Raw genomic sequence first — 27,137 nt, forward strand, 5'->3', positions numbered from 1 at the left:
TAACACTCCATTATTATTGAACTAATGCCTCCTATTATTTTAAATTATAGTTCTCATACCCTTGAGTCTCCAATGAGAAAAAGCAAATTATTCAAACACAACTTTTCTAATCAAACAAAAAAATTAGGTTTAAGGGAATGAAAACACATGATTCCACCATTATTGGACTCCATCCTTTGTTTTTATTACTAAGCCGCCCTCAAATATGTACTTTGTGTTAGCAAAATGACACCCAAAAACAAAAGGATTTTTGCTTTTGGGAAAGAATGGTCTTCACTTGTATAATACTTTCTACATGAAGGAAAAACTGAATTTTAAGTGATTAAAAATGTTAAGAAAATGTAAATGAAATTCATATTGTTATGAACTTTCAGGCCTAAATACTATAAAATAAAATTGTAAAGGCTTATTTGGCAATGTTTTAGAAAACAATTCTCAAAAATTTAATCTCTTATTCAAAAAATAGTTTTTGAAAACTATTCTCTAATATTTTGTAAAATAAACGTCTATTTAGGAACGTGAAATGTTTTTAACCTATTTTTAATATTTTAAAATATATTTCAAAATTTTTTATATCTAGCACTTTATTGTTAATCATTTTATATATTTATATAATTATTTTCTAAAACAATCCTTAAAAAAATAAGTGAAAACAACAAAAAATAACTAAAAGATATTATATGAAAACACCCTATTTTCAAATCTTAAGAACAAAAAACAAAAATAATTTTAATTTTATTTTTATTATTATTATCAAACATTTTTTTTTTTGTTTTGGAGAACAGAAACCTTTTTTCAAAAACGAGTGCCAAACATGCCCTAAACTTTTGTAAAGAAGGATTTCATAATTTATTTTTTTTAATTTCAATAAGGTGATTAATTTTATTAAAAACTAAAATTTAAAAAAAAAATTAATAAACTAAGGAGATGTTTGATAAAAGAGTTAACCAATTATAAGTAAAAAATACGATAGATTTTATTTTTGAAGTGTGATTAATAAAATTAAAAAAAAAAACTATAGAATTTGTTTAATAAAATGGTAAATGAATTTTAAAATGTTATAACTTTTTTATCCCATATTTATCATTTTTTTTTTGGTCTATTGAATATAATACAATTATTATGCTATTTCACTCAATATAAAAATGAAAGAAAACACTTGCATGACTTAAAGCAATTTTTGAAGTAAAATACTACATAAGAAGTACTTAAAAAATCCTCAAATTTGTTCCAAAAAATCACCCCATTGTTAGAATAAATTCTTTGAAGAAATCATTTTTAGCCAAAATTGTATCCAAAAATATTTTTGAAGTTAAAAAGATTTAAAGAATACAAAATGGTTCTTGGTTCTTGGTTCTTGGTTTTGAATTATTGTCCAAAGAAAGAAAGTCCACAAGCCCTCTGTGTTTGGTGTGATTTTCATGGCAACCTAGGCAAACAACCCAAGACACACATAGTACAAGGAAGAGATTAGAGGCATTTGTCTTTGGTTTAGTTACAAATTCAAGAATCACAAGCCACGTGTTCCACTACTTTATGCTTTGAAAAAAATCGAGAAGAAGACAAGTAGTTGGAGTGGTCAGGGTTGGACCCACATTTCAAAATTTTCAAGTACCTCCGGCTTTTCTCCTCCCCAATTCCCGGTAAGTTCCTAGAAATTCTCTCCTTTTTTCCTTGATTTCGCGTATCAAAGATTCAAAATACCGTCCGCCCCGCAACCTGCGGGTCAAACCGCCGGTACCTGCCAACCATACCCTACCCGCTTTTGGAAAATCAGTATGATTATAATACGATTTCATTCTTGCCTTAAAACATTATATAGATGATGTTCTTAAAGGTGAGATGGTAAATTAGAATAAAAAATAATAAATAAATTTAATAATGATAGAAAAATCTTTTCGCATTTACCTTTTTGCATAAAGACAAAAAATATCATTGAACTTAGGACAACAACATAGGATTGAGATAAGGGAATGAATTGGGTGTCAAATCTATATGATTATAATTTGATAATTGGAAACTACAGTGATCTGCACTTTCCATTAGATAATTGGAACTGCCATCCCATCCTCTCTCCTGCCTTTTTGTTACATGGGAACTTAGCCTCCTCTCTGCTCCTACAACCGTAGACCTCATTTAGAACATATCCCAACTTCTAATTTTCACTCCATATCATCTGCTGCTTCCATGTTTATCTCTATTTCTATATAAATAATCATATCAAAGTATCCACCAGCTCAGACTCCCAACTCCATGACCAGCTTATATGTTTTAATAACATTGCTTCATTCTCTCCAATGGTGCTAGTCTGGGAAGCTCACCCTCAGAGCCACACCCTAATATCTCGCATACCCCCAATTCTAACTAACACCCCCTTCTAACACCCTTTTGGAGTCCGTTCCTATATGAACCTTGAACCTCACCGAACTAGTCATCAACATCTATTTGCACAAATCCTTAGGAAAGGGAAAAAGAGAAAAAACCAGAATTGGAATATGATGAGATTAAAATAATGTAAGGCATATTATACATTGAAACAATCACTTTTACCTGATATCATATGAGATGGCTGGGTACAAGAAGTAAAATCTTATTTCATGTCTCCACAAATGCACTTCACGAAACAACGAAGACACCAGCCTGCAGATGGCAAATGACAACAGTCAGCGAGACGCAATGAGGACTTAAACTTAATACACTAGTAAATGTGTGCTCCCAAAATGATAGCAGCAAATGCATGTTATTACATCTCTCACTATAAATTTGTCCGAAAAATTTAATGATGGCATCAACCATTCTGACAAAAAGATTGACCGACTTTGATATTTGCTATTAGCAGGATCATCATCTGTGACGCGGCAAAATAAAAATAATTTTAAATACATAATATAGATAGTCAATAATTAGCTATTATTATCTAAACTAAGTAAAGGAACATTAGGCTACAGTTTCCCACAAGAAGAAAAGTCCTAACCTGCTGCTCGTACAAGTATCCTGTGAGTAACAAAAGACTGCAACAACCCAAAAAATTATGAGAGTACAAACATGCTATAGGAAATTAGAATAGTGAATGACTATCATGCTTTCAGGAATGAAGCTTGTAAACATAACAGAAACTTGTGCAGAGCTGAACACTTCAAGACTGCCAATATTGAAACAACAAAATAATCCCTCACATCATGTCTAATATTTCAAGACTATATATCCCATCCAGGTAAAAAGACCTGACAAATTTCATAAACAAGAGCACCCATATGGGAAAACAGTCTTAAGCATCAATATTGTCAATCAGTAGCGAAGTAGTAATTATACAAGCCCTTCACTCGTAAAGTGACCTTTTCAAGAACCAGCATTCAGAAAAGTAATCGAATCACTGGCATTTGCTTGTTAATATTTTACTTCACAAGTACCAATATGTACTCCTATATTTTAAACATAAAAAAAAAAAAAGGAAAAAAAAAGGCCCAAATAAAAGCTTACATCAAACATAAGAACAGAATCATTCATGTAATAATTAATTATATATGAGATTGACATGATATTCGCTACTAGTAAAGTAATCAATAATAAAATGACAAAGTTAAATATATAAATCAATGTCTAATTCATAAAAACAAACCAATGATGACAACACACCTGCCAGACCAAAGGCATAAATTCACGATATGAAAGTTTCTGAGGACCACCTGTTACAGTTCTTAAATTTGAGGGATCATTTGAAGACAATTTCATGGAAGTCCTGTACAAAGAGTTATGGTTTGTTAAATCCACAACTGAACATAACGTAAATGCAGGAAAAAAAAAATGCCACCTTACATCTATGTGACCAGCTCAAAACTTCAACTTTCATGACACAGCACAAATCATTATATTAAAGTCATCTGCAGCAGGCTTTCGAAGGATGCAAATAAAGATCAACAGAGTGCAGAATGGAAAACAGTAATTTTTCTTTATCAACAATGAAATCACTTTTCAAAATCATAGAAGAAAGAAAAAAAGGTGTTTTTTTTTCTTCCATAGAAATAACAATTTCTGAAAAGCAAAGAGGGGAGGAGATGCCCCTGAAAGATGGAAGATATAGATAAAAGAGGAAAAATAAAATATGAGAAACACTAAGATTGACCTAGAGAAACACAGACAAAAGCATCTTTTCTGGTATTAATGTCAATCACAATCATCTTGCAACACTTCTGATTTACCCTTCTCCTAACTAGACCTTCCTTTTTGTAGGAGAAGAGCTTTTGGGACCATGTTTTATGGAGTACCTTTAGAAGACAAGATGAATGTAAGGAAGCTAATCCTTCCTGAGGAGGAAGAATAGCACATATTCAATCTAGTTTGGCTCATGCCCCACACATTTGCCTCAACCAGAAATAGCCAGTTGATAGTTTGGAGTTTTCATGTAAAACCCGGTCTGTCTCTTATTTATTTTTCTGCATCGCATATTGTTGCTTTGGCTTACTCTTTGAACATGATAATTAATTAAATGGGATTAATTCAAAAAACTCAAACAAAAAAAAATTAAAAAAAATCAAGAAATACCTATTCACCCCCCTCTAGGTCTATTCACTCTACCATAGGTGCTTTTCATTCCTTTCTTAGAGATGACTTCAAATACTGCCATATCCTATGTCCATCCGCCAAGGAGTGACAAGAAAATGTGAATTGGCAATCAACAGTGACAAGATAACTAATGTCAGCATCTACAGATATAGATACGCAAATTATAATAACAATATGGAGGAGTGGAGTACCACAATCTGAGTTCTCTGTTATATTTGACAGTACAAAAAATCCATCAAGTATCCATGAAAGAAAAACTACATGGGGGGTATAGGTACAAGAATAGGAATTGAAACTTGGCATTATCAAGTGTCAAATTTGGCAGACCCAACAAAATTAGAAGTCAAACCATTTTATAGAAAAATATTCACTTTATTAAAAAAAAAAAAAAGACAGAAATCAAACAATATTATATTTTACTCAAATGACAATGGGGTATTGCATTGGACACACACCATTAGCAACAGACCCAACAAGAAATTAACACAAAAATATTATCCACAGCCCACTCTACCCGATTTTTTAATCTTAAGAATTTTTTGTCAGGAATGTTAATGCTTACCCCAGAAATAAATTCACTTATGCTGAGAACTTAACATGTGCACATCAAGAGATGGAGGATTCAAGTTCCTTAACTTAAAAAAGTAATAAATATGAATCATCAAACTTCTTGACTGAATGAGGACTCACCTCTTGACTTCATTTGTTGAGTATGTGTCCCCTAAAATGGTAGCTTTTGTAGCAAGTACAAGCATGGGATGCACAAGAAGCAGCTTTCTGATCTCCTCAACTACAGTTTCTGATATACTTTGAAGGGAGAGTCTTTTCCTACACACCAAAGAAATTAAGAACCTGTATATAAGATTCATCCTAGGAAGTTGAAAATTTTATAAATTTACTTTTTGTCAACAAATTTAGAAAGTTTTCTATCAGCAAATTTATAAATTTATAATATGGCTAGAGTTAACTATTGTTTATCAATGTACATGAATAGACAAGCATATGTAATTAATATTTGGATTAGCACATAAATGAGTGAAATGGTGTATGCATTAAGCATTCGCAAAACCAGAATTTATGATGAATAAATTGCAACTATGGTCAAGAAGGATTTATTGTTTTGTTCACTAACAACCTTGAATTTACTGCCAGCCAAATTATATTCATGGCAAAAATTGCACCCCACCTCCTCCAACCTAAAAAACCAACAACGACGACAAAAGGGAAAATAAAAAGGATAAAAACACAAGGATGAAAAGAAATTTTCCCACACAAACTTCAAATGGAATGCACACAACCAAGCAATCCCAAGAATCAATATAACCTCACTTGGAGACTTCTGACAAGTTGTACCAAGATAACCTATTTGAACCAAGTATATTGACGATGAAAGGAAAAGATAATAACAATATGACCACCTTTACAAGAATATATATTAATCCATGCAATAGATGCATTCTAGGTCAATAAAATACAAACTAGTTTGTGCTGCTGCCCTACCAAGAGTGGGCAATCTAATGCAGTTCATGACAAAATCAACTATCAAGAGTAAGAGAATGAATAGTGCCAAGGACTTGTGTGGCTGGTGATGAAACCTTGCTATTAGTCAGGATGATTTTGGCTCACACTAGTGTGGGTGGTGCTGAAACATCTCTATTTCTTTTCTTTTCTTTTCTTTTTATTTATTTATTTTTTTTTTTTTGGAAGGGTGGGGGGAGGTTTAAGAACAGATCATCCTTTTTGTATCCTTTTTCCTGTTACTCTTCAATTAAGCATACGTTTCTTATTGGCAAGAAAAAAAAAATGGTGTTGGTCTTTAGCAAAAATAAGGCATCAAACCCACAAATTGTATAAAAAAAATTAAATAATTAAGAGTTTGTTTGGATACACTTCCTATTTTTTGTTTTTAAAAATAGGAACTTCTATATCAAATGTTGAAACTCTAATACAAAAAGTATAAACGTCTCTTATGCCCTTAAAAATTACTTTCAAAAATTTTAAAATTTGAGGTACTAAAAAATTTTTAATGCCTCAATTTTTTTAATTAGTTTTTAAAAACTACTACATTTTCAATGTAAGTCTCTAAAAATTCTTGTACTCTATACAGAAGTTACCACTATTTTCTATTTTTAAAAATAGAAACAGGAAGTGTATCCACATGGTTACTAAATTAATTAAACAACAACAAGAAGAAAGCAGAAACAAGATAAAAGGACAAAACAATAATCACCTAACAATAACACTTTAAAGGCTTGTATCATACTCAACTCTGAATAAATTTCCAGCATAAGAATTGTAAATTGAGAAACAAAATAGCTGGGAAATTTCCATAGAATGTTAGCAAACTATAGGATTATTGAAAAACTAGAACTCAAGATGACCCTACTGAATCAATTACCTGCTATTACTCTCTAGATGCAGAGATGTTGAGGCACGATCTACCCAATAAAATGCTCCAATGCTGGTAAAGAACAGAAATGCAAATTCAGATTATAATGATTAAATCAGATCAGTATCCCTTCAATTGATTGATTCCAATGGCACTAAAACCTTCACCCACCAACTGTGCAATAAAATCTACAGGCTGTAGATTTGAGGGAGATGTTAAGGTTCTTTATGTTCTGTTCATAAAAAGCATCATGACATGAAAATACCATTAAAGGTTCTTTCAAAAGAAAAAAAAGAAACACAAACTGTTCTCCATCATATGATGCTTCAGAGAAAACAAGCAACAAGAAGATGAGCATTTAATTTGCCTTGATCTTGTAAACAATCTTTTACAGGAAGAATGCAATAAGTGCCTAACAGGAATTAAGAGGGTTTTCAATAAATTCTGGCCCTTCTATAGGCAAATGGAAGGAATACTTAGCTTAGAAATCCCTCAGGTTATCATTCTCATTAGCAATCTCACCCGGTTACATTTATCCTTAGTCAACTAAAAGGGAAATCCATCATCATTGATATATATATCCAGATCTGTGGACCATAGCATATCATATACAAAGGGAAGTTTTCCTCCTATCATCAATTGTTTCTTTACGTTATCTCAGTTCCAAAAAGAGAAAGGGTTTACTTATACTTAGAAGATAAGAAAATATCTTTACATATCTAAATAAATCAACTAATTGGCAGCCCTTTTATTCAGTGCAACTTTTCACTTCATCTACCAGACATTTTTCAATTGTAGTTGCTTTATAAAAAGAAAAGAAAAAAAAAATCTGTTTTAATGTGAGCAGTTTATTCAAACTAACAGGATGCTTCCATGTAAAATTATACTCATCCACATACTGATAAACTAACCAATTGTACCAATGGTACAGTTAATCCATTGCAAAGACTGAAAAACTGAGGACAGCCAAATATCATGTAAGCATTATTAACATGATCAAGCCTACATATAATATTCCAAACTCTAAAGCATACCTGTCAATCATAAGGAAATGAGCAGTAACACCATGTGTTTCTCTTGCTCTTTGAAGTCGATAGCGTAATGTCTGCAATCCAGAAAAATAAAACAATAAAACAAAATATATAACATTTTTAATTACCTAAATTAGCATCAATTCAAGCATTGGTAGATGCAACACAGATCACCCTAATTTGGCAGTGAAATAAAAAAGGGTTGTCCTCTGAGTCCTTTTATTTATTAAAATTGGAAGTTGAGATTGGCTTGATTTAAGGGATATGATTGATTTTATTCCAGGCATATAAATCTTATTAAAATATTTTAGCTTCTCTTTTAAGTGGATGAATTGCCACTGAGAATTTGCAGCTTTGAAACTCTTGCTTGAGGGTGTGATTGCCTTCTTCCCAGAGTTTGATTGATTAGAAAACCCTAGTTGTGGTTTCCAAGGTTTCTTCCTTAAAACCTTTTTATTAACAAACACCCAAAAACCCAAATTCCCATCGTAGTGTTCTGTTAACTATATATATCTGTACATACCATAATTTGGTTGTTTCCTTAGGGATAATACCTTCCTAATTCAGGACTCTCAATTGTATATATATACAAGTATTATTCCTCTAATAAATAACAAGGAATTGAGAAATACCTTGATTCGGTTACATGATATTAGAGCTATTGGCTCAAATTCTGGGTTTGTTCTTGGGTCACAGAATAAAAGTGACCTGGTAGTGTCACTGCCTTCGGAGGGAGAAGCGAGGTGTCAAGTTCGGCCGGTACCCGAAGTCCGGCGACCTGAAGCTGAACGCGTCAACTCACGCGTCGGCGCGTGGAGGAGCGTAGCAGCTTCTTTTGACCTCCGATCAGTTCCATTGGCGTCGCAATCCCGTTCTCTGGCCAGGGTGATCTCGTTCTTGGACTTTGAGATTTTGCCATTGGGACGCGTCGACGGAGATTTGTCAGATTTGTCACCATCGCTAGTCCGGCGAACCTTGCCCCTCGATCCACCTTCCTGAGACGCCTTCTTCTCAAATCCCGCCACCCTCTCACGCCTTCTCTCTGCCGTCTTCCGAAATCATTGAAAGCCCCGGCCTTCACTGCCCAGAGGAGCGCCTTTTATTGTTCGCCACTGCTATTACTTCGCCGGAGTAAATCTCAACTCACCACCGCTTCGACGCCGATCACCGGCATTCCTCCTGCTCCGCCGCAACCCTAGATTCGCACTTTGCTCCGAATCCAGCCGGTTGTTCCCCAGCATGTACATCGCAGTCGCTGGAAACCGACGGTGGTGATTCTTCAATCCAATAGCACACTCCTCTTCGCCCACCTTGGCAGCCACGACAACAATCCATTTTGTCAAGGGTTTTATAGTTGCTACGGAAGAAACGCTTTTGACACACGCTTTTGACGCCTTCTTGTAAGAGAGGTACTTGTCTCTTTCTTCTTGCTGTGGTGAATTGTAATTTCTGGTCTGGGCTAATTACTTTGGAGATTGAATTTTATTGTCATGGAAGAGAATAAGAATTTTGTTGCTGATATAGTGCCTATTGTGTCAAAAATAACTGAACACAAATTAAATGGGTCTAATTATATTGAATGGAGCAAGACTATCAAAATTTATCTAAGAAGTGTTGCTAAAGATGACCACTTGACTGAGGAACCTCCTACTGATATCACTAGAAAACTTTGGATGCAAGATGATGCACGGTTATTTCTGCAGATGAAAAACTCTATTAATAGTGATATCGTTGGTCTACTGAGTCATTGTGAATTTGTTAAAGAGCTAATGGATTATCTTGATTTTCTGTACTCTGGAAAAGGAAATGTCTCTCGGATGTATGATGTATGGAATGCCTTCCATTGTCCTGAGAAGGGAGCTAAATCCCTCACTACATATTTCACTACATATTTTATGGGCTTCAAGAAGGTATATGAGGAATTGAATGCACTTATGCCTTTCAGTCCGGATGTTAGAGTACAACAGGCTCAACGGGATCAGATGGTTGTTATGAGTTTCTTATCCGGTCTCCCATTTGAGTTTGAGACTGTAAAATCTCAGATTCTTTCTGGTTCTGACATTGGTTCCCTTCAGGAAGTTTTCAGTAGAGTTCTACGAACTGAGAATGTCTCATCTTCTCAGCACACCAATGTTCTTGTTGCAAAAGGAGGAAATGCAGAAAATGCAAGAAAGGTGAATAACAGGGGCGGAAACAGGGCATTTGAAAATCGTGGCAATGATTCAAGTACTATTGTGTGTTTTTACTGCCATGAGGCTGGCCATACCAAGAAGAACTGCAGGAAATTGCAAAATCGAAATCGGAGAATTCAAACTGCCAATGTTGCTACATCTGATACTGCTACATTTTCAAACTCCTCAGACAAGATCGTCACAATGACAGCAGAAGAGTTTGCTAAATATTCACAGTATCAAGACACACTGAAAGCATCTACTCCTGTTAGTGCTCTGGCAGAGTCAGGTAAAACATGTCTTGTCTCCTCCTCAAACAAATGGATAATTGATTCAGGTGCCACAGATCATATGACAGGTAATCATAAAACTTTCTCTACCTTCAGAACACATTCTGCTCCTCCTGTTACTGTTGCTGATGGTTCTACCTATGAGATTAAACGGTCTGGGACTGTGAAACCAACATCTTCTATTACGTTATCTTCTGTGTTAAACTTACCAAATTTGGCCTTTAACCTAATCTCTGTCAGTAAACTTACCAAAAATCTGAATTGTAGTGTCTCATTTTTCCCTGATCATTGTGTGTTTCAGGATCTTATGACGAAACGGACATTTGGTAAAGGACATGTATCTGATGGGCTTTATATTCTTGACGAGTGGGTACCTCGACCAATTGCGTGTGTCAGTACTGCCTCTCCCGTTGAAGCTCATTGTCGGTTAGGACATCCTTCTCTACCGGTGTTGAAGAAATTATGTCCTCGGTTTGATACTTTACCTTCATTAGATTGTGAGTCGTGTCATTTTGTGAAGCATCATCGTAGTTCTTTAGGCCCAAGGATTAATAAACGGGCTGAGTCTTTGTTTGAGTTAGTACATTCTACTGTTTGGGGTCCGTGTCCTGTTACTTCTCAAACTGGGTTTTGATATTTTGTTACCTTTGTGGATGATTTTTCTCGAATGACTTGGATTTATTTTATGAAGAATCGTTCAGAAGTATTTTCCCATTTTTGTGCCTTCTCTGCTGAGATTAAAACCTAATATGATGTGTCTGTGAAAATATTAAGAAGCGATAATGGAAAAGAATATGTGTCTAACTCATTTTAGAATTACATGAGTCACAATGGGATTCTTCATCAAACATCTTGTGTTGATACTCCTTCTCAAAATGGGGTTGCTGAAAGAAAAAACAGGCATTTACTTGAGACGGCTCATGCCCTCATGTTCCAGATGAAGGTTCCGAAACAGTTTTGGGCTGATGCAGTTTCCACAGCTTGCTTTCTGATCAACCGTATGCCCACTGTAGTGCTTAAAGGTGATATTCCGTACAAAGTAATACATCCACAGAAATCACTTTTTCCCCTTGAACCAAGAATTTTTGGATGTACATGCTATGTTAGAGATACAAGGCCTTTTGTTACTAAACTTGATCCTAAGGCGTTACAGTGTGTTTTCTTGGGGTACTCAAGACTGCAAAAGGGCTATAGATGTTTCTCGCCTGATCTCAATAAGTATCTAGTATCAACGGATGTTGTGTTTTCAGAAGACACATCCTTTTTCTCTTCACCCACAAGTTCTGCAAGTGAGGAGGATGAAGAATGGCTTGTGTATCAAGTGGTTAATTCAAGACCAACTGTTGGGCAATCAAGTGTGGTTGATTCTGATGCGTCTCTTGCTCATTTGGGTCCTGTTGTTAATATTCCTCCTGCTCCAGACAAACCACCAATTGTCCAGGTGTACTCTCGGCGCCCAGTGACAACAGATACATGTCCTGCACCAGCTCCTTCGTCATCTGATCCTTCCAGTGATCTCGACCTTCCTATTAGCCTTCGGAAAGGTAAACGACACTGCAAATCTATTTATTCCATTGCTAACTTTGTGTCTTATGATCACCTGTCATCTTCCTCAAGTGTCCTTGTAGCCTCTATAGATTCTATTTCAGTACCTAAAACTGTTACAGAGGCCCTGAATCATCCTGGTTAGAAGAATGCAATGCTTGAAGAAATCTGTGCATTGGAGGATAATCATACATGGAAACTTGTTGATTTGCCTCAAGGAAAAAAAGTTATTGGCTACAAGTGGGTCTTTGCGGTAAAAGTTAATCCCGATGGCTCTGTGGCACAACTGAAAGCCAGGCTTGTAGCTAGAGGATATGCTCAGACATATGGAGTAGACTACTCTGATACTTTCTCTCCAGTTGCCAAACTCAATTCAGTTCGACTATTTATTTCTATTGCTGCTTCCCAACAGTGGATGATACATCAGTTAGACATCAAGAATGCTTTTCTTCATGGTGATCTAGAGGAAGAGGTCTATCTGGAGCAACCTCCTGGGTTTGTTGCTCAGGGGGAGTATGGGAAGGTTTGTTGTCTGAAAAAAGCTCTCTATGGATTGAAGTAGAGTCCCCGTGCTTGGTTTGGAAAATTCAGTAAGGAAATTCAAGCATTTGGCATGAACAAGAGCGAGAAAGATCACTCCATTTTCTACAAGAAATCAGCTGCTGGTATCATACTTCTTGTGGTCTATGTCGATGATATAGTTATTATAGGAAATGATCATGCAGGAATCTCTGATCTTAAGACATTCATGCATTCCAAGTTTCATACAAAGGACTTGGGTGAACTGAAGTATTTCCTGGGAATAGAAGTATCAAGGAGCAAGAAAGGGATGTTCTTATCACAAAGGAAGTATGTGCTTGATTTGCTTAAAGAGACCGGTAAGATAGAAGCAAAGCCATGTACTACCCCGATGGTTCCTAATGTACAACTTATGCCAGATGATGGAGATCCCTTCTACAACCCTAAAAGGTATCAAAGAGTGGTTGGGAAGCTGAATTATCTCATCGTGACGCGACCAGATATTGCATATGCAGTAAGTGTTGTTAGTCAATTCACATCTGCACCTACAATAAAGCATTGGGCGGCTTTAGAGCAGATTTTGTGCTATCTAAAGAAGGCTCCTGGTCTAGGCATACTATATAGTAGTCAGGGACACACTCGCATTGAGTGTTTTTCTGATGCGGATTGGGCAGGTTCTAAGTTTGATAGAAGATCCACTACAGGTTATTGTGTGTTCTTTGGCGGGAATCTAGTGGCTTGGAAAAGTAAGAAACAGAGTGTTGTATCCCGTTCGAGTGTAGAATCTGAGTATAGGGCCATGGCACAGGCTACTTGTGAAATCATATGGATACATCAACTCTTATGTGAAGTGGGAATGAAGTGCACAATGCAGCAAAGCTTTGGTGTGACAATCAAGCCGCTCTTCATATTGCTGCGAACCCAGTCTATCATGAAAGAACCAAACACATTGAGGTCGATTGTCACTTCATTCGTGAAAAGATTGAGGAAAATCTAGTCTCTACTGGCTATGTGAAGACTGGAGAGCAACTTGGGGATATTTTTACAAAAGCTCTAAATGGAACTCGAGTTGAGTACTTTTGTAACAAGCTGGGCATGATCAACATCTATGCTCCAGCTTGAGGGGGAGTGTTAGCTGTATATATCTGTACATACCATAATTTGGTTGTTTTCTTAGGGATAATACCTTCCTAATTCAGGACTCTCAATTGTATATATATACAAGTATTATTCCTCTAATAAATAACAAGGAATTGAGAAATACCTTGATTCGGTTACATGTTGAATTCCAACAATCCAGCACCGATAATATCTTTTACTCCCCTGAAGAGAGTACTACAACAGCAACTAGGTGTAATTACATAAGACAAATTGATATGTACTAATCTATTGTAGACGTAAATGATGTATGACTACATATGGGAGAATGTTTTGATGATGGATTATCATTTGAATAAGAAAAAGCTTGATTGTAGAGCTTCACTCTATTTGTTTCAATCATCCTCCCAAACATCCCCTCAACTATGTGATTTTGGTTTCTTCCATTTTTCTTGTATCTATTTCATTTTTCCTCATAACTATTATGGTTAAAAACTCGAGGGAAAACTCACACTACATGGATAAAATTAATATGAGAAATTTATATCACTCAAAAATGGGCAAATTTAAAATTTTCTTGTTTTTTAAAATAATAATTATCCGTAGTGTAATTTAAAGGAGTTCCTCACCTTGAGAGTGGCAAGAAATTCAAAACTATCATAACAACGGATGTACAAGAACCGTCTCATGCATGCTGCAAATAGTTCCTCATCATAACCAATATTTGGCTCCTCTGTACCAGAGCCCCAAGGATCATCATTTTGTTCCCAATTTACTTTATTGCCAGATCCTAGACAATTGAATGAAACTTTAACACACTTAACAGAATTATTTTCTCTAGTGTGTACAAACACAACAATTGATATCTCCAGTATTGTTATCTGATAACACCAAATGACAATAGTGCAAACATGAAAAGCATTTTTAGTGATCCTTTGTCCATCAAGCAGGTGGAATGAAAACATTAAAAATCACTATAATGCAGACAAGATTTAAGTCAAGAAGTTCACCATATCATAACTGCATGACAAATTGAAGAAAAACTGCATAGATTGTTGCAAAATAAAATCAAGATAAATCAAATTCTCTTAAATGCCAGTATTCTTAGAAGAATGTAACCTGATTGAAAGTAGTTTGCAATGAATTCAGAATAAATAAACATAAACAAGAAAAGTTAAAGTGCTAGAGGATTTTAACCTGCTAAGGACAACAAAAAAGTTGATCAACTTTTGTGGTCACAGATTTTACATTTTCCCACGCATTATGATGTACAAGAAAAATATATAAAGCAAAAATAAAGCATTATATCATAGTTACGATGGATTTGGATGAGCATTTTCCAAATGTCTTCCAGACCTATAAGCTTAGTTGGGGGGTTGTATAAAATCCTAGATAAGGTGTTGGCTAACCAACTCAAGGAGGTGGTGGGTAAGGTGGTTTCAATGTTCCAACAAGCTTTCGTGGAGCGTAGGCAAATTAGGCAAATTTTACATGTAGCCCTCATTGCAAGTAGGCCTTAGATTCAAAGGCTAAAGAGTTAACATCAGTTGGGTCATTTGCAAGATAGACATCGAAAAGGCATATGATCATGTAAACTTGGACTTCTTGCCAACAATTCTAGAGAAAATGGACTTCGGTCATAAATGGGTGAGATGGATCAAATGGTGCATTTCTACGGAAAAATTCTCTATCCTAGTCAATGGGGTTCTATCTGATTCTTTCTAGAGCTCCAAGGGTTTGAGGTGGAGAGACCCTCTTTCCCCTTATCCCTTCCTTTAGAGGCCATGGAGGCTCTCAGTCAGATTCTGAAAACTGACAAGGGGGCTTCTTCTTGGGTTTCAAAGAGGGAGGTTGAGGTGGGGCGGGGATGAAATTATCCCATTTGTTGTTTGCTAATAATACCCTAATATTTTGCAATGCTAACAAGGAGCATTGAAGTATCTACGATGAGCTCTTATGTTGTTCGAGGTGATTTCAACCCAAGGGTAAATTTGGAGAAAGGTAAGCCTATCCCAGTAGAGGAAACAACATATGTGGAGGACCTTACCTCCATGTTGGGAGGCAAAGTCAGAAGCCTAACTTCTACACACTTAGGCCTGCCTTTGGGTGCACCTCACAAATCAATAAGGGTAGCCTACCTTCTACACACTTAGAATTGCCTTTGGGTGCACCTCACAAATCAACAAGGGTATGGGACTCAATGGAGAAGAGTTTCAGAGAAAGTTAGCCTTGTAGGAGAGATAATAGCTTTCAAAAGGAAGGGGACTCATTGTGATCAAAAGTACACTATCAAGTATGTTGATATACTTCATGTCTCTTTTCACCATTCCTAATTGGGCCACCATTTGCTTAGACAAAAGGGATGGGGGGCTTGGCATCAAAAAGCTCCATACTCTTAACAATGCTCTTCTAAGTAAATGGAGTTGGAGATTCACATTTGAGAGAGAGTCCCTATGGAAACAGCTTATAACTAGAAGGCATGGGTCAAAAGAGGGAATAGCTATAGGGTGGGCTATAGAGGGCCATAAAAAATGGCTGGGAAATATTTAAAAGTAGACTCATTTAATTGTGGGTAATGGTAGATGAATAGAATTCTAGAAAGATATCTAGTGAGGTGATATCTCTTTGGAAGAGGTTTTCTTATTGCTTTTTTCCAAACCCACTAACAAAGAATCTTGGATAGTAGATTTGTGAGAGCTCGAGAAGGGAGGCTATGGAGCCCCCATTTCCATAGATAACCCTGTGATTGTGAATCGAGAGTGAAAATCTTTTTTTTGAAAACTGCATCCTTTCTCAATTAGAAGGGATGTGGAAAACAATTTAAGTTAGAAGGAAACAAAGACGGGTAAGTTCTTTGTTAAATCTTTCTATGCATCCTTAACCCAGGGAAGTAATGAGCCCTTCCCTGCAAGATCATTTGGAATCCTTAGGTGCCAATGAAGGTGGGTTTCTTCTCTTAGGAAACTGTTTAGGGAAGGATCTTAACTCTTGACTAGCTTAGTTGGAGGGTTTGAACTTTTCGAACAAATGCTACATGTGTAAAGGGGATGGAGAGTCAGTTGATCACTTGCCTCACTACCCCATAGCACAAATCTTGTGGTAGTTAGCTTTCTCTTTGTTTAGAGTGGCCTGGGTAATGCACTATTCCGATAAAGGCAACCTTCTGAGTTTGGATGGTTCTTTATGGGAAAGAAGAGAAAGAAAGCATGAGATCTTTTAAAGGCGTAAAGCAGTCGAAACAAGAGCTTAAAACTTCCTTTATGCATAACTTCATGAATTGAGCTAGATTAGACTATATATAGATGATGATGCTTCTTCAATGGTAGGCTTTGTAGACTAGCTAAGCTTGAAGTAAGGAAAGGAAAGTTGTTTTTTGTTTTCCATTTTCCTTTTTGTTTACCTATTTTGGCGATCTTTGTATGCATCATTTATACCTTGCAGTGCCTTTTTCTAATGCTTTCATTATAATATTTGCTTTGTTTGCTTATAAAAATAATAATAATAATTTTCGAACATCTTCCATTGCATTCTACCTAGATCAGTTTTGGATCTGTGGAAAAATTGAGAAGAAAATCTCATACATTCTAAATAGAATACTCATCTAGTTATACACAAAAAGGACAAGCCATAGGAGTGCTATAGAAAACTAAAACGACCCTAAACCAAATCCCTATAAATCAATAAACTAAATCCATATAAATCAGGGACTAAATCCCCAAAAAACAGGGATTACATTATCTCCCAGATTTAAACCTATTTACATAAAATACAAAGTTAAAACCCCTTAAGAAACGTGTTTCTCCACACTCCCCCTCAAGCTAGTGAGTTATATCATGCACTGCTAGCTTGCTAATTATGCTTGAAACACGATAATGTTTGTAATGCAAAAATAATGGAAATAACTAAAATAGGAAACTAGAAATAGAAAATTCAGGTAATTGGAAACTAGGAAAGAAATAGAAAACTAATGATGAACCCGAAATAAAAACTAATAATGTAGAAAATAGAAACTAATCTAAAATAGAAACTAATAATGTAGGAAATTAAAAACAGAAACAAATGGAAATAGAAACTAATGATGTAGGAAACTAAAAATACAATGTTTTGCAAGTTCACAAACTTCACAATGAAAGCTTTCTACATCCAATTCTTGGAACAATTAAGGAAATAAAACTTTGAGTATATTAAAGGAAGGGTGTCCTAAATAAAGATGATGAAGCCAAATCTTGTCCTTCTTTGAGATGGAGCTTTTGGTTAAGTATGACAAGGGAAATTTGTTCTCAGTCCTATTTTGATCACCCAATACATCAAGATAGTAAAGCTCGTTTTTTTCTTTAACAAGTCCAATCGTCTTCCCCGAACTTTGGTCTTGAAAAACACAATGAGAAGGGTAAAAGACTACACAACAATTCATATCTTTGATGATCCAATGTATGGACACAAGATTAGTTGAAAGTTTTGGAACATGAAGGACATTATCTAAGGTAAGAGACAAATTTATATGAATTTTTCCTTGACCAGCTATCAAAGAGCCATCTACTATGGAAATTTTCTTGTTACTTAGACAAGGTGAGTAGGAACAGAATTTCAAAGCGGAGTCAGTCATATGGTCCATGGCTCCTGAATCAATGACCCAAGAATCTGAAAGAGGCAAGTCTAAGACATTAAATGCATGAGAAACAGAGTATTTACCTGAAAGTGATAAGGAGCAAGCACCAAAGGGTTTTTCAAATGATCTTAACAATCTTTTCAGCCTCTCAATATCCTCCTTGAACTCTCCATGTGTTTGGGTCTCATTCTCATCATTTAGCAGATTGATGTTGGTGAGATTTGTCTGCCCTTGAACTTTTTGTTGTTGTTCACCATTAGGTCTCCATCCCCTATTATTGTTGTTGAAGTTTGGTGGCCTTTCGTGCAACTTCCAGCACATATCCTTAGAGCCCGTTTGGTAATGATTTTAGAAAGTGTTTCTAACATTTTTAATACTTGAAAATTTTCATTATTTAAGTATTTAAAATGTTAGAAACGTTTTTTAGAACCACTACCAAACGCACTCTTAGTGTGCCCAGGTTTCTTGCAGTTATTACACCACCTGGACGAATCTGGTTGTTTGTTTGCAACATTGGACTGATTTTCTACAACATTCTTCATATTTCCAGCGTTTGACAGCACAGCTGAGCTTTTACCGTAGGTGTTTCATTCATCATTACACCTCTTCTTCCTTTCTCTGCTCGAATTATGGAAATAGTTTCATTTATAGATGGTAGGTCCTCTTTTCCTAAGACCTGAACTCAGACTTGATCAAACTCTAGATTTAGACCAACAAGGAATTCGAAAATTCTTTCTTTCTCAACAAATCTTTTCAATATGGCAGCATCCTGACTATCCTTCATTTGAATGAATTGATAATAATTCATCTCTTGACACAAATATTTCAGGAGATTGGCATATTCAATCACCAAACGCTCACCTTCTTTGGTGGCTGAAATCTTCATCTTTATCTCAAATATTTGTGCTGCACCCCGTAACTTTCAGTAAGTCTGTCTCACTGCCTCCCAAATTTCTTTAGCTGTGGACAAAAACATGAAAGTGCTACTAATCTCAGGTAGTATTGAATTCCAAAGCCATGACATAATCATGGAATCTTCCTCATCCCAAATCTGGAATTTGGGATCACTTTGCTCTGGTCCCATACACAACAAGTGACTTTCCTTTCCCCTTCAAGAATGTCTTCACAACTTGTGACCTACAAATAATTCTTCCCATTCAACCGGTATGTGGCGTGAATGTTTTGAAGCTCCCCATTGAACTGACTTGGCAGCCCTTCAGTTGGTTGTACTGCAGGAACATTGGTGGCTTCGGAGGATCACATGTCTTTCTTTGTTATGGATTGTGTGAAGAGAGAGGAAAACTAGGACTTTTTAGGATACTTGGAAGACATGATGTGGAATTTGCTTGATTTCCTTGTTTCTTTTGGGTTTATTGTACAAACGTTTTTAAACCCTACCCTTTGAGTGTAATTCAACTTAGTTGGCTTTCGATTTGTACACCTTAGGGCTGGGTCTACAGGGTCAGGAGCTGTTACACTTGTATAGGTTTTTTGTACTTTTTGTATAGCCCCATTGTAAAGTGGAGGTTTTCTCAGTTCTTTTATCAGGTTTGTATTTCTTGAGGAGGATTTCTCATCCTTCTCATGTTCTTTTTATTCTCAATTAATACATATGTTTGTTTCTGATCAAAAAAAAAATGTTGGTGGCTTCGGATGTCTTAGACATGGTGGATGTTTTCTTTTTCTTCTAAATTGAAGAAAGAGCAAAGAACTAGAAACTCTGATTGAATAAGGGGCAGAGAACCAGAACTTGACTATAGAAGAATACTAGGTCTTAAGAAGAAAACCAGGTTGACAAAGGACAAAAGAATGTGAATTCTGAGAGCCTAAGGCTCTGATACCATGTGGAAAAATTGAGAAGAAAATCTCATACATTCTAAATAGAATACTCATCTGGTTATATCAAAAAGGACAAGCCATAGGAGTATTATAGAAAACTAAAACTACCCTAAACCAAATCCCCATAAATCAGTAAACTAAATCCCTATAAATCAGGGATTAAATCCCAAAAAATCAGGGATTAAATCCCAAAAAATCAAAGATTACATTATCTACCAAATTTAAACCTATTTACATAAAATACAAAGTCAAAATTCCTTAAGAAACGTGTTTCTCCACATGTGCCACACCCTGATTTTGTTTGATAGTGGTGATTTATGGAGGGGAAAATGTATGTTCAGAGTTGAAGTCATAAGGTTAAAAGAAAAGGGGTTATCAAGTGATAAAGAATTGATAGTTTAATTATGGTTAAGAAGACAACCACTCAAGGAAGGCCTTAAAAAGAACGATGAAAGTGACTCAGGGTATAGCAGCAAAAAAAAAAAAAAAAAAAAAAAAAGCAAGAGTTATTCCAACTAGAAAAGATGGGAAAAAAATGCAACATGGAAAAGATAAAGGAACAGGACAAGGAAAAAGAAAGGGGTTTGTCAAAAGTGGAGGTGTCATGTGAAGGAAGTCTTTGGATTGGCCAAAATGAAGGTTTTGGCATCAGATACCAGGGATGAATTTTGAAAGGATGGGGGTTCTAAATACAAAGTTCTTTAGCAAGTGTGGAATGCTCATTATAGACAACCTTACTAGGAGATTGAGGACAATGAGAATGAACATGAGGGAAGATATGTGAAATAGATTAGTTCACTACTTCATCAACCTTTTTCAAATACCATTGGAAAATAGGTTGGACAGTATGGAATTCCAGTCTACTAGCTTGATTGAGAATGGTGGCTTGAAGAAGAATTTGGGGAGGAGGCTATGAAGGCTCCAAAAGGAAAATGAAGATAAGGCTCCAAGCCTAGACCAGTTCAAAATGGCAATCTAGCAACATAATTGAATGTGGTTAAAAGCAGGTACTGAGAGAGCAAAACTCATTTCATGATATCAGAGAGTCCAAGAAAAGCTTGAATGCAACTTTCATTACTCTTGTTCCAAGGAGAGGGGGAATTGAGAATCTTAAGGACTTTATACAGATAGGCTTTGTGGATGGAATTTATAAACTATTATGTCCTAGCCCAGAGATTGAAAAGAGGTGATCAATAAGTTATTGTGTGAAGCATAAAATATCTTGGCCAAAAACAAGAAAATCCTTGATGCAATATTGATTGCAATTTGCAAATGTCACGTGCAAACTCCATAGTGTGTGAATGTACCCCATGTTAGACATGATATGAAAAGGGTTTGGGTGAGGACTAAGAATGTGTGCCTAACATGCCTATTGGTCAGACCATTTACCCAACAGATCAAAAAAAGGAAGAAGAAGAAACAAAGTTCCTTCAGTTACCTTAGACACCTGTTATCCGTTTGTTTGTTGCATGAATACAAGTCAAATACCCACATCAAACTTTTCAAATTAGAGATATACTTCAATTTGGCCCAGGTTATAGAATGAGGAAAAAAAATGATTATTTAGTGGTGTTCCCATGTCCTAAGATCTAGGCACCAAAAGAATCTGATGCCTAAACAGATAAACACTCAACAAATATACTGAAGTGATACGTCCAGTTGGCCACAAGGAACCAGACTAATCCCCTCCCCACATGGAGGACAAGGGATCTCAGAAAAACCACCTAGCCCTAGAATCTGGTCCTCCCACTGGTCTACCTGATTACAAAAGTAACAGTTTATAAGATTTTGAAGTGCTCAATCAATAAGCCCACTGATTCAAGTAGCACTTCTTTCTCCTACGCTCATCTAGTCCCCTTACTGGGTGTCCTCTTAACACTTAAGAAAGACTCCCTCAAGGAACCATCACCTTGTTAGAATATTTCAAAATATGTCTTATATTATACAAAAAATAGAAAAGAAAAATGCCTTCTTCTCATATCCCTGGCATTTTAGTTTTATTTATTTGAAGTTGAGGCTATTTACAAGCAATGCAAATCCTATAAACCAGAAAACTTTAGAAAAAAATGCCTTCTCGTATACCCTTTTTTTCCAATTGTCCTATTTGCACTCATAAAGTTACTGGAAGGGTGGCAAATTTATCTTAAAGAAACCGTCATTTTGTTAGAGCCTTGAATCCAGAATTTTTTCTTTATTTATCTATACATGTTACTTTACAGTATTATTTCTTCCAATACATCTTTTCGCTGTTAAAGGCCATGTGTGGCACTCCAAGCGTCTCTACCATTGAACCTAAGCCCCAAACCCTAGTTTCTCTTTGTTTACCAATCTTACCCATTAAACCAGCCTCAAACACCACCATTGGCACTAACTCCACCAAATAAGGACTCTAAACCAATCAAATCCAAACCCATAGAGACATCACTTGTATTTTCCATAGCTCTTAGATGTGGCAACTACATCAACAGGCATAAATCCAACAAGAACTCCGTAACAGCTCCAAAACATTTGTCACCATAAATGAGCAGGTAAGCAGCAAGGCTATCAGCATTTACCTTCTCAGGCTGACCCACAACTAGCCAACAACACCAACATTCAAGAAACAAAGGTTCTCCTGTATTATGCCTCATCCGCTACTGTAGATCCTTTGAATGAACACAATAAAATAATACCAAGAGGGCATAAAAGTTTGAGAAAAACAAGTTTTTGAAAATAATGTTATTTTCACATAGCAAATGAGTTAGATACAAATAACCAGGAAATTCATAAGCCTGTAATTCAAATAAATGAGATACAAAATACAATTGAGAAAGATATATTTTGATGTACATAAGGGATACAGCTTACCACTAGTTTCCATGAGCCTATGCTTTAATGACTGTGAAAGGCATAAAATGTCAAAGCGACAATCCAAGTCAATGAACATCACTAAATGCTCCAAGCCCCCATAATGCACGCCACGCCACTCTTTAGGAAGAATGCAATATACTGCAGCCTACATGTAACAGAATACAGAACACATTTGCATTGGCAATATACTAAAGGTCATCAAATACAATTTTCTTTTATAAACTGCAGCCTACATGTAACAGGATGAAGAACATATTTGCATCAGCAATATGATGAGGGTCATCACATACTCTTTTTTTTAATGATGTGGAAACCCACTAGCCTCATTTCGCATGGAAAACCATGGATTCATGACCCCTCCCCTAAGAACCATGTATTAGGTAAACCCAGAACTCAAACCTAAGAGCTCAAGTTTTAGTTATTTTCCACAATCAATTGAAATTTGAAGCATTGCCTACCACCCTTTCTTTCTTCATCAACTCTTTACCATGATAAGGTAGGTTCTCAAGATCTCTTGAACTTGGTTCAATTTCGTGCCAAGCAAAAACAAAACTTCAAAAAACTTCCCAATGTTGTAAAAGAAGTTGATGGTTTTCGAAATAATTATGTGTCATCGATAAGCTTCATGACAGTTGCTTCCCAAACTCTTCTTGTAAACTATCTTATAGAATAATTAGATTCTTGAATCCCCTATATTCAAAAGTAATTTCATCAATTCTTATTATATGATAGGATTCTTCATGTTTGCCACCAATCATGAATGTTTTGCCTTGAAAAGTCAAGCAACGGTTCTTCTAAAGGCTTTCAACTTATTTGAGCTCTCTTATAGGTTGTTCTATGATTGGTTCAATCACATCTTGCATTCTAAATTCATCATTGATAATTTCTTCCTTCTTACTAGCAACTTCGAATTGCCTCTTAATGGGAACATTTGATGGTTTTTTTGTGTTCAAGGATGCTAAATTTTCTTTTGATTGTTGTGATGGAATTTCCTTCATTCAACAGAGGATCTTTTTACGCCCATTACGCACAAGCGTATGTGTTCTCACATCCATCATGTTAGGCCCTTCCATAAAAAAGTCACAGTCTTTCGAGCACAATATGGGTAACTTTCATTAGCAAAATATCACACCATACTGATAACTCAAAATTATTACTAAAATTAAATGTCACTAGACAAAAAGAACTCACCAAAATAGATATGTTATTTACCCATGCTATTCGATAAGATTTGGATGCTCTTCTCTCTTTAAATTAAGCTTCTCAACAAGGTCCTCTTAAGATAAGTTGGAACTACTACCTCCATTAATAATCATAGCACATAGTTTCCTTTGACGAGCAACATGAGTTCAGAAGATGCTAGTACATCATCAATCCTCCTCTTCATTTAGCCTTGGTACGTTCACCAATGGTTGCATAAAAAAGTCATAACTTTCAACCATGGGCTAATGTAGGACAACCCTAAGATGGTTTCATACTATCAAATAGGTGGGGTAGGGTTTTTATTTTTTTTTAGGGTTTAAGGAGAGGAATAGGGGATAAAGTTTATGGTGGAAAAAAATAAAATAAAAAATATAGAGAAAGAAGATAAGGAGAAACCTTAGAGTGGCACTAAGGCCTTCCAGGAGTCTCACCTAGAAGAAAATCATTGAAATCTCACCATTGAAAACTACAAAGTATGCAAGAAAATATAATATTATCAATCATCAATCCATTACTTTGATTTACACCAATTAGCCTTTTTTTTTTTTTTTTTTTTGATAAACAAGGAACCTCCATGGTCAAGCCTTTAGGACTCTCCATGGGGACCCAAACCTCGGAGTGTTAACCGCGTTAGTAACAACCACCATCGGGTAAATCAGGGTATTTAAATAGTGGTAGGATTCAAACTTAGGACCATGCACCTCTACCACACATCCTAGTATTCGCCCTAACCAACTAGGTCACCTTGGCGGGCTTTACATCAATTAGTTTTATTTATAGGCTTCTCTAAAAATTCTAAAGTATACTAGGATTCTAATAACCCATTATGACTCTAATTCTAATTCTCCTACAACTTAATTAATTACTCTTAATTTGACTCCAATAAATACTAATCCTAATTTAATTGCAAGTAGTACTAATCCCAATTTAATTCCAACCAATACTAATTCTCTTTCTTAATGTATATCTTGGAAATTCATTCTCATCAATTCATTATAACTTTTTGCATAACTAGGGTATAATTCAAACATTTCCAAACCAAACAAAAGCAATCCAATAATAAAAAATTATACTCCAAAAAAAAAAAAAACTACCTCACCATCACTCGGTCAGACATCTCTTTTCCTGTGAGTGTGGTTAGTCAATTTCTACAATCATCATGTGACAACCATTGGGATGTTGTGATCCGCATTCTTCGATATATTAAAGGAACACCAAGCCAAGGTATGTTGTATGAAGACAAGGGTCATACCCAAATTGTTGGTTACACAAATGTAGACTGGGCTGGTTCACCCTCAGATAGGCATTCCACCTCAGGGTATTGTGTTTTTATTGGAGGTAACTTAATATCCTGAAAGAGTAAGAAACAAGATGTAGTGGCCAGATCAATCGCCGAAACTGAGTATCGAGTTATGACTTTGGCAACATGTGAACTTATATGGTTGAGGCAACTCCTTCAGGAATTGAGATTTGGAAAAGATGAACAGATAAAGCTAGTATGTGACAATCAGGCCGCATTACATATTGCATCCAATCCAATCTTTCATGAAAGGACCAAGCATATTGAAGTTGACTGTCACTTCATTAGAGAGAAGATCGCATCAAGGTGTGTTGCTACAAGTTTCGTTAATTCAAATGATCAACTAGCAGACATTTTCACTAAATCTCTCAGAGGTCCTAGGATTAAATACATTTGTAACAAGCTTGGTGCATATGACATATATGCTCCAGCTTGAGAGGGAGTGTTGAATATAATGTATTTATAGTGTACAATCTTTCTTTCCTTTCTTAGTATAGGTCACATATATGGTAGTTAGTTCAACCTAGCCTTGTATATATATTTCTCTATTGTAAGAAGTTAATCATATGAATGAGAATTAAGGTTTTCTCTCTCTCTCTTTCAACACCAACTAATACTAATTCTCTTTCTTAATGTATATCTTGGAAATTCATTATCATCAGTTCATTATAACTTTTTGCATAACTAGGGTATAATTCAAACATTTCCAAACCAAACAAAAGCAATCCAATATTCAAAAATTATACTCCAATAAAAATTTAAAAAAAAAAAAAAAAGAACTAGAATAAAAAAGAATCAGATAAATTTTGGATTTGAGAAATGATGTTTTGTAATTTTTTGGTAACCAAAATTAAATGATCCAACATGCAACATCAACAGTTCAATTTACATTTTTTTTTTTATAGGCCAAAAACCAATTCACACATTCAACAGAAAAAATCAAGTAAATCTTAAGCATAAAAAATGTACAAACTCTTAAATTATCTTCATCAAATATTTCATATTCCTTCATTTTTTTGAACCAAGAAAAAATATAACTTCCTTCTCATGTTTCCCTCTTCCGCTACGCCACAACAACAACCAAATCAATAAATAAAATAATAAAAAACCCAAGTAAATGTTGGATTTCAAAAATGAGGGTTTGTGGGTTGTGGGTTCTTGGGTACTTCAATCAAAATTCTAGGTTTCGGTGGAGGGAAAAAACCATATGATTAAAACATTAGTAAATCAAACAAAAGCAACCTAATTAACAATTCAATTGACACATACACAACGAAAATAACAATGCAAAAATGAGTTATCCCACTGCACGAAATGCAACGCCGCGTAAATTTTTGCAAAATCAAGGGCAAAATGCGAACATTTACCAACCAAACGAGAGCAACCCAATATTAAAAAAATCCATTCAAAGACACAACAACAGTAACCAAAATCAAATAAATTCCAGATTTGAAAAATGAGAGTTTGTATGTACCTGAATCAAAATCTGGGTCTTGGCGGAGGGGGAAGGGCCGGCGATCTCGACGACGTTGCCGAGGCGGAGAGGAACTCTGTGGAGAGGAGGGAGGAGCATCAATGACCGCTCTGCTGAAACCCTAGACAGCATTTCCTTGGCGCTCTCGTCCGTACAAATCCAACCTCTCGCCGCCATTTTTTCGCTCTGCTTTTCCCTCCCTTTTGCCCAACTCCCAAAACCGCTTCTTCAACGTCTCCTATCTGAAGGGGTGTCA

The 27,137-nt window shown here is 35.7% G+C and overlaps 1 protein-coding gene across 10 annotated transcripts; it reads right to left on the minus strand.

The window, feature by feature from the left end:
• Positions 1-1,297: 1,297 nt before the first annotated feature.
• On the minus strand, positions 1,298-27,137 carry LOC100262890 (DNA repair protein XRCC2 homolog). 10 transcript variants are annotated; one of them, XR_009466281.1, is made up of 11 exons: positions 26,882-27,134; positions 22,902-23,049; positions 14,236-14,396; positions 7,987-8,057; positions 6,962-7,024; positions 5,254-5,391; positions 3,637-3,739; positions 2,975-3,011; positions 2,748-2,848; positions 2,551-2,640; positions 1,298-1,755 (listed from the first exon to the last, which is right to left on the minus strand). XR_009466281.1 is itself a non-coding variant. In XM_010654687.3 (10 exons), exons 1-9 carry the CDS (start codon positions 27,056-27,058, stop codon positions 2,591-2,593), a joined length of 948 nt encoding a protein of 315 aa, XP_010652989.1. In that variant the 5' UTR covers positions 27,059-27,135; the 3' UTR covers positions 1,298-1,755; positions 2,551-2,590. The 10 variants fall into 10 exon arrangements, 5 of the variants coding, with proteins under 5 accessions (XP_010652989.1, XP_010652988.1, XP_002272275.1 ...); XR_009466280.1 differs by having other exon boundaries at positions 1,298-1,762; XR_009466279.1 differs by lacking the exon at positions 1,298-1,755 and adding an exon at positions 1,883-2,456 and having other exon boundaries at positions 26,882-27,133.

The sequence above is a fragment of the Vitis vinifera genome, chromosome 7, assembly GCF_030704535.1.
Source record: "Vitis vinifera cultivar Pinot Noir 40024 chromosome 7, ASM3070453v1".
In the NCBI taxonomy this organism is placed as follows: Eukaryota; Viridiplantae; Streptophyta; class Magnoliopsida; order Vitales; family Vitaceae; genus Vitis; species Vitis vinifera.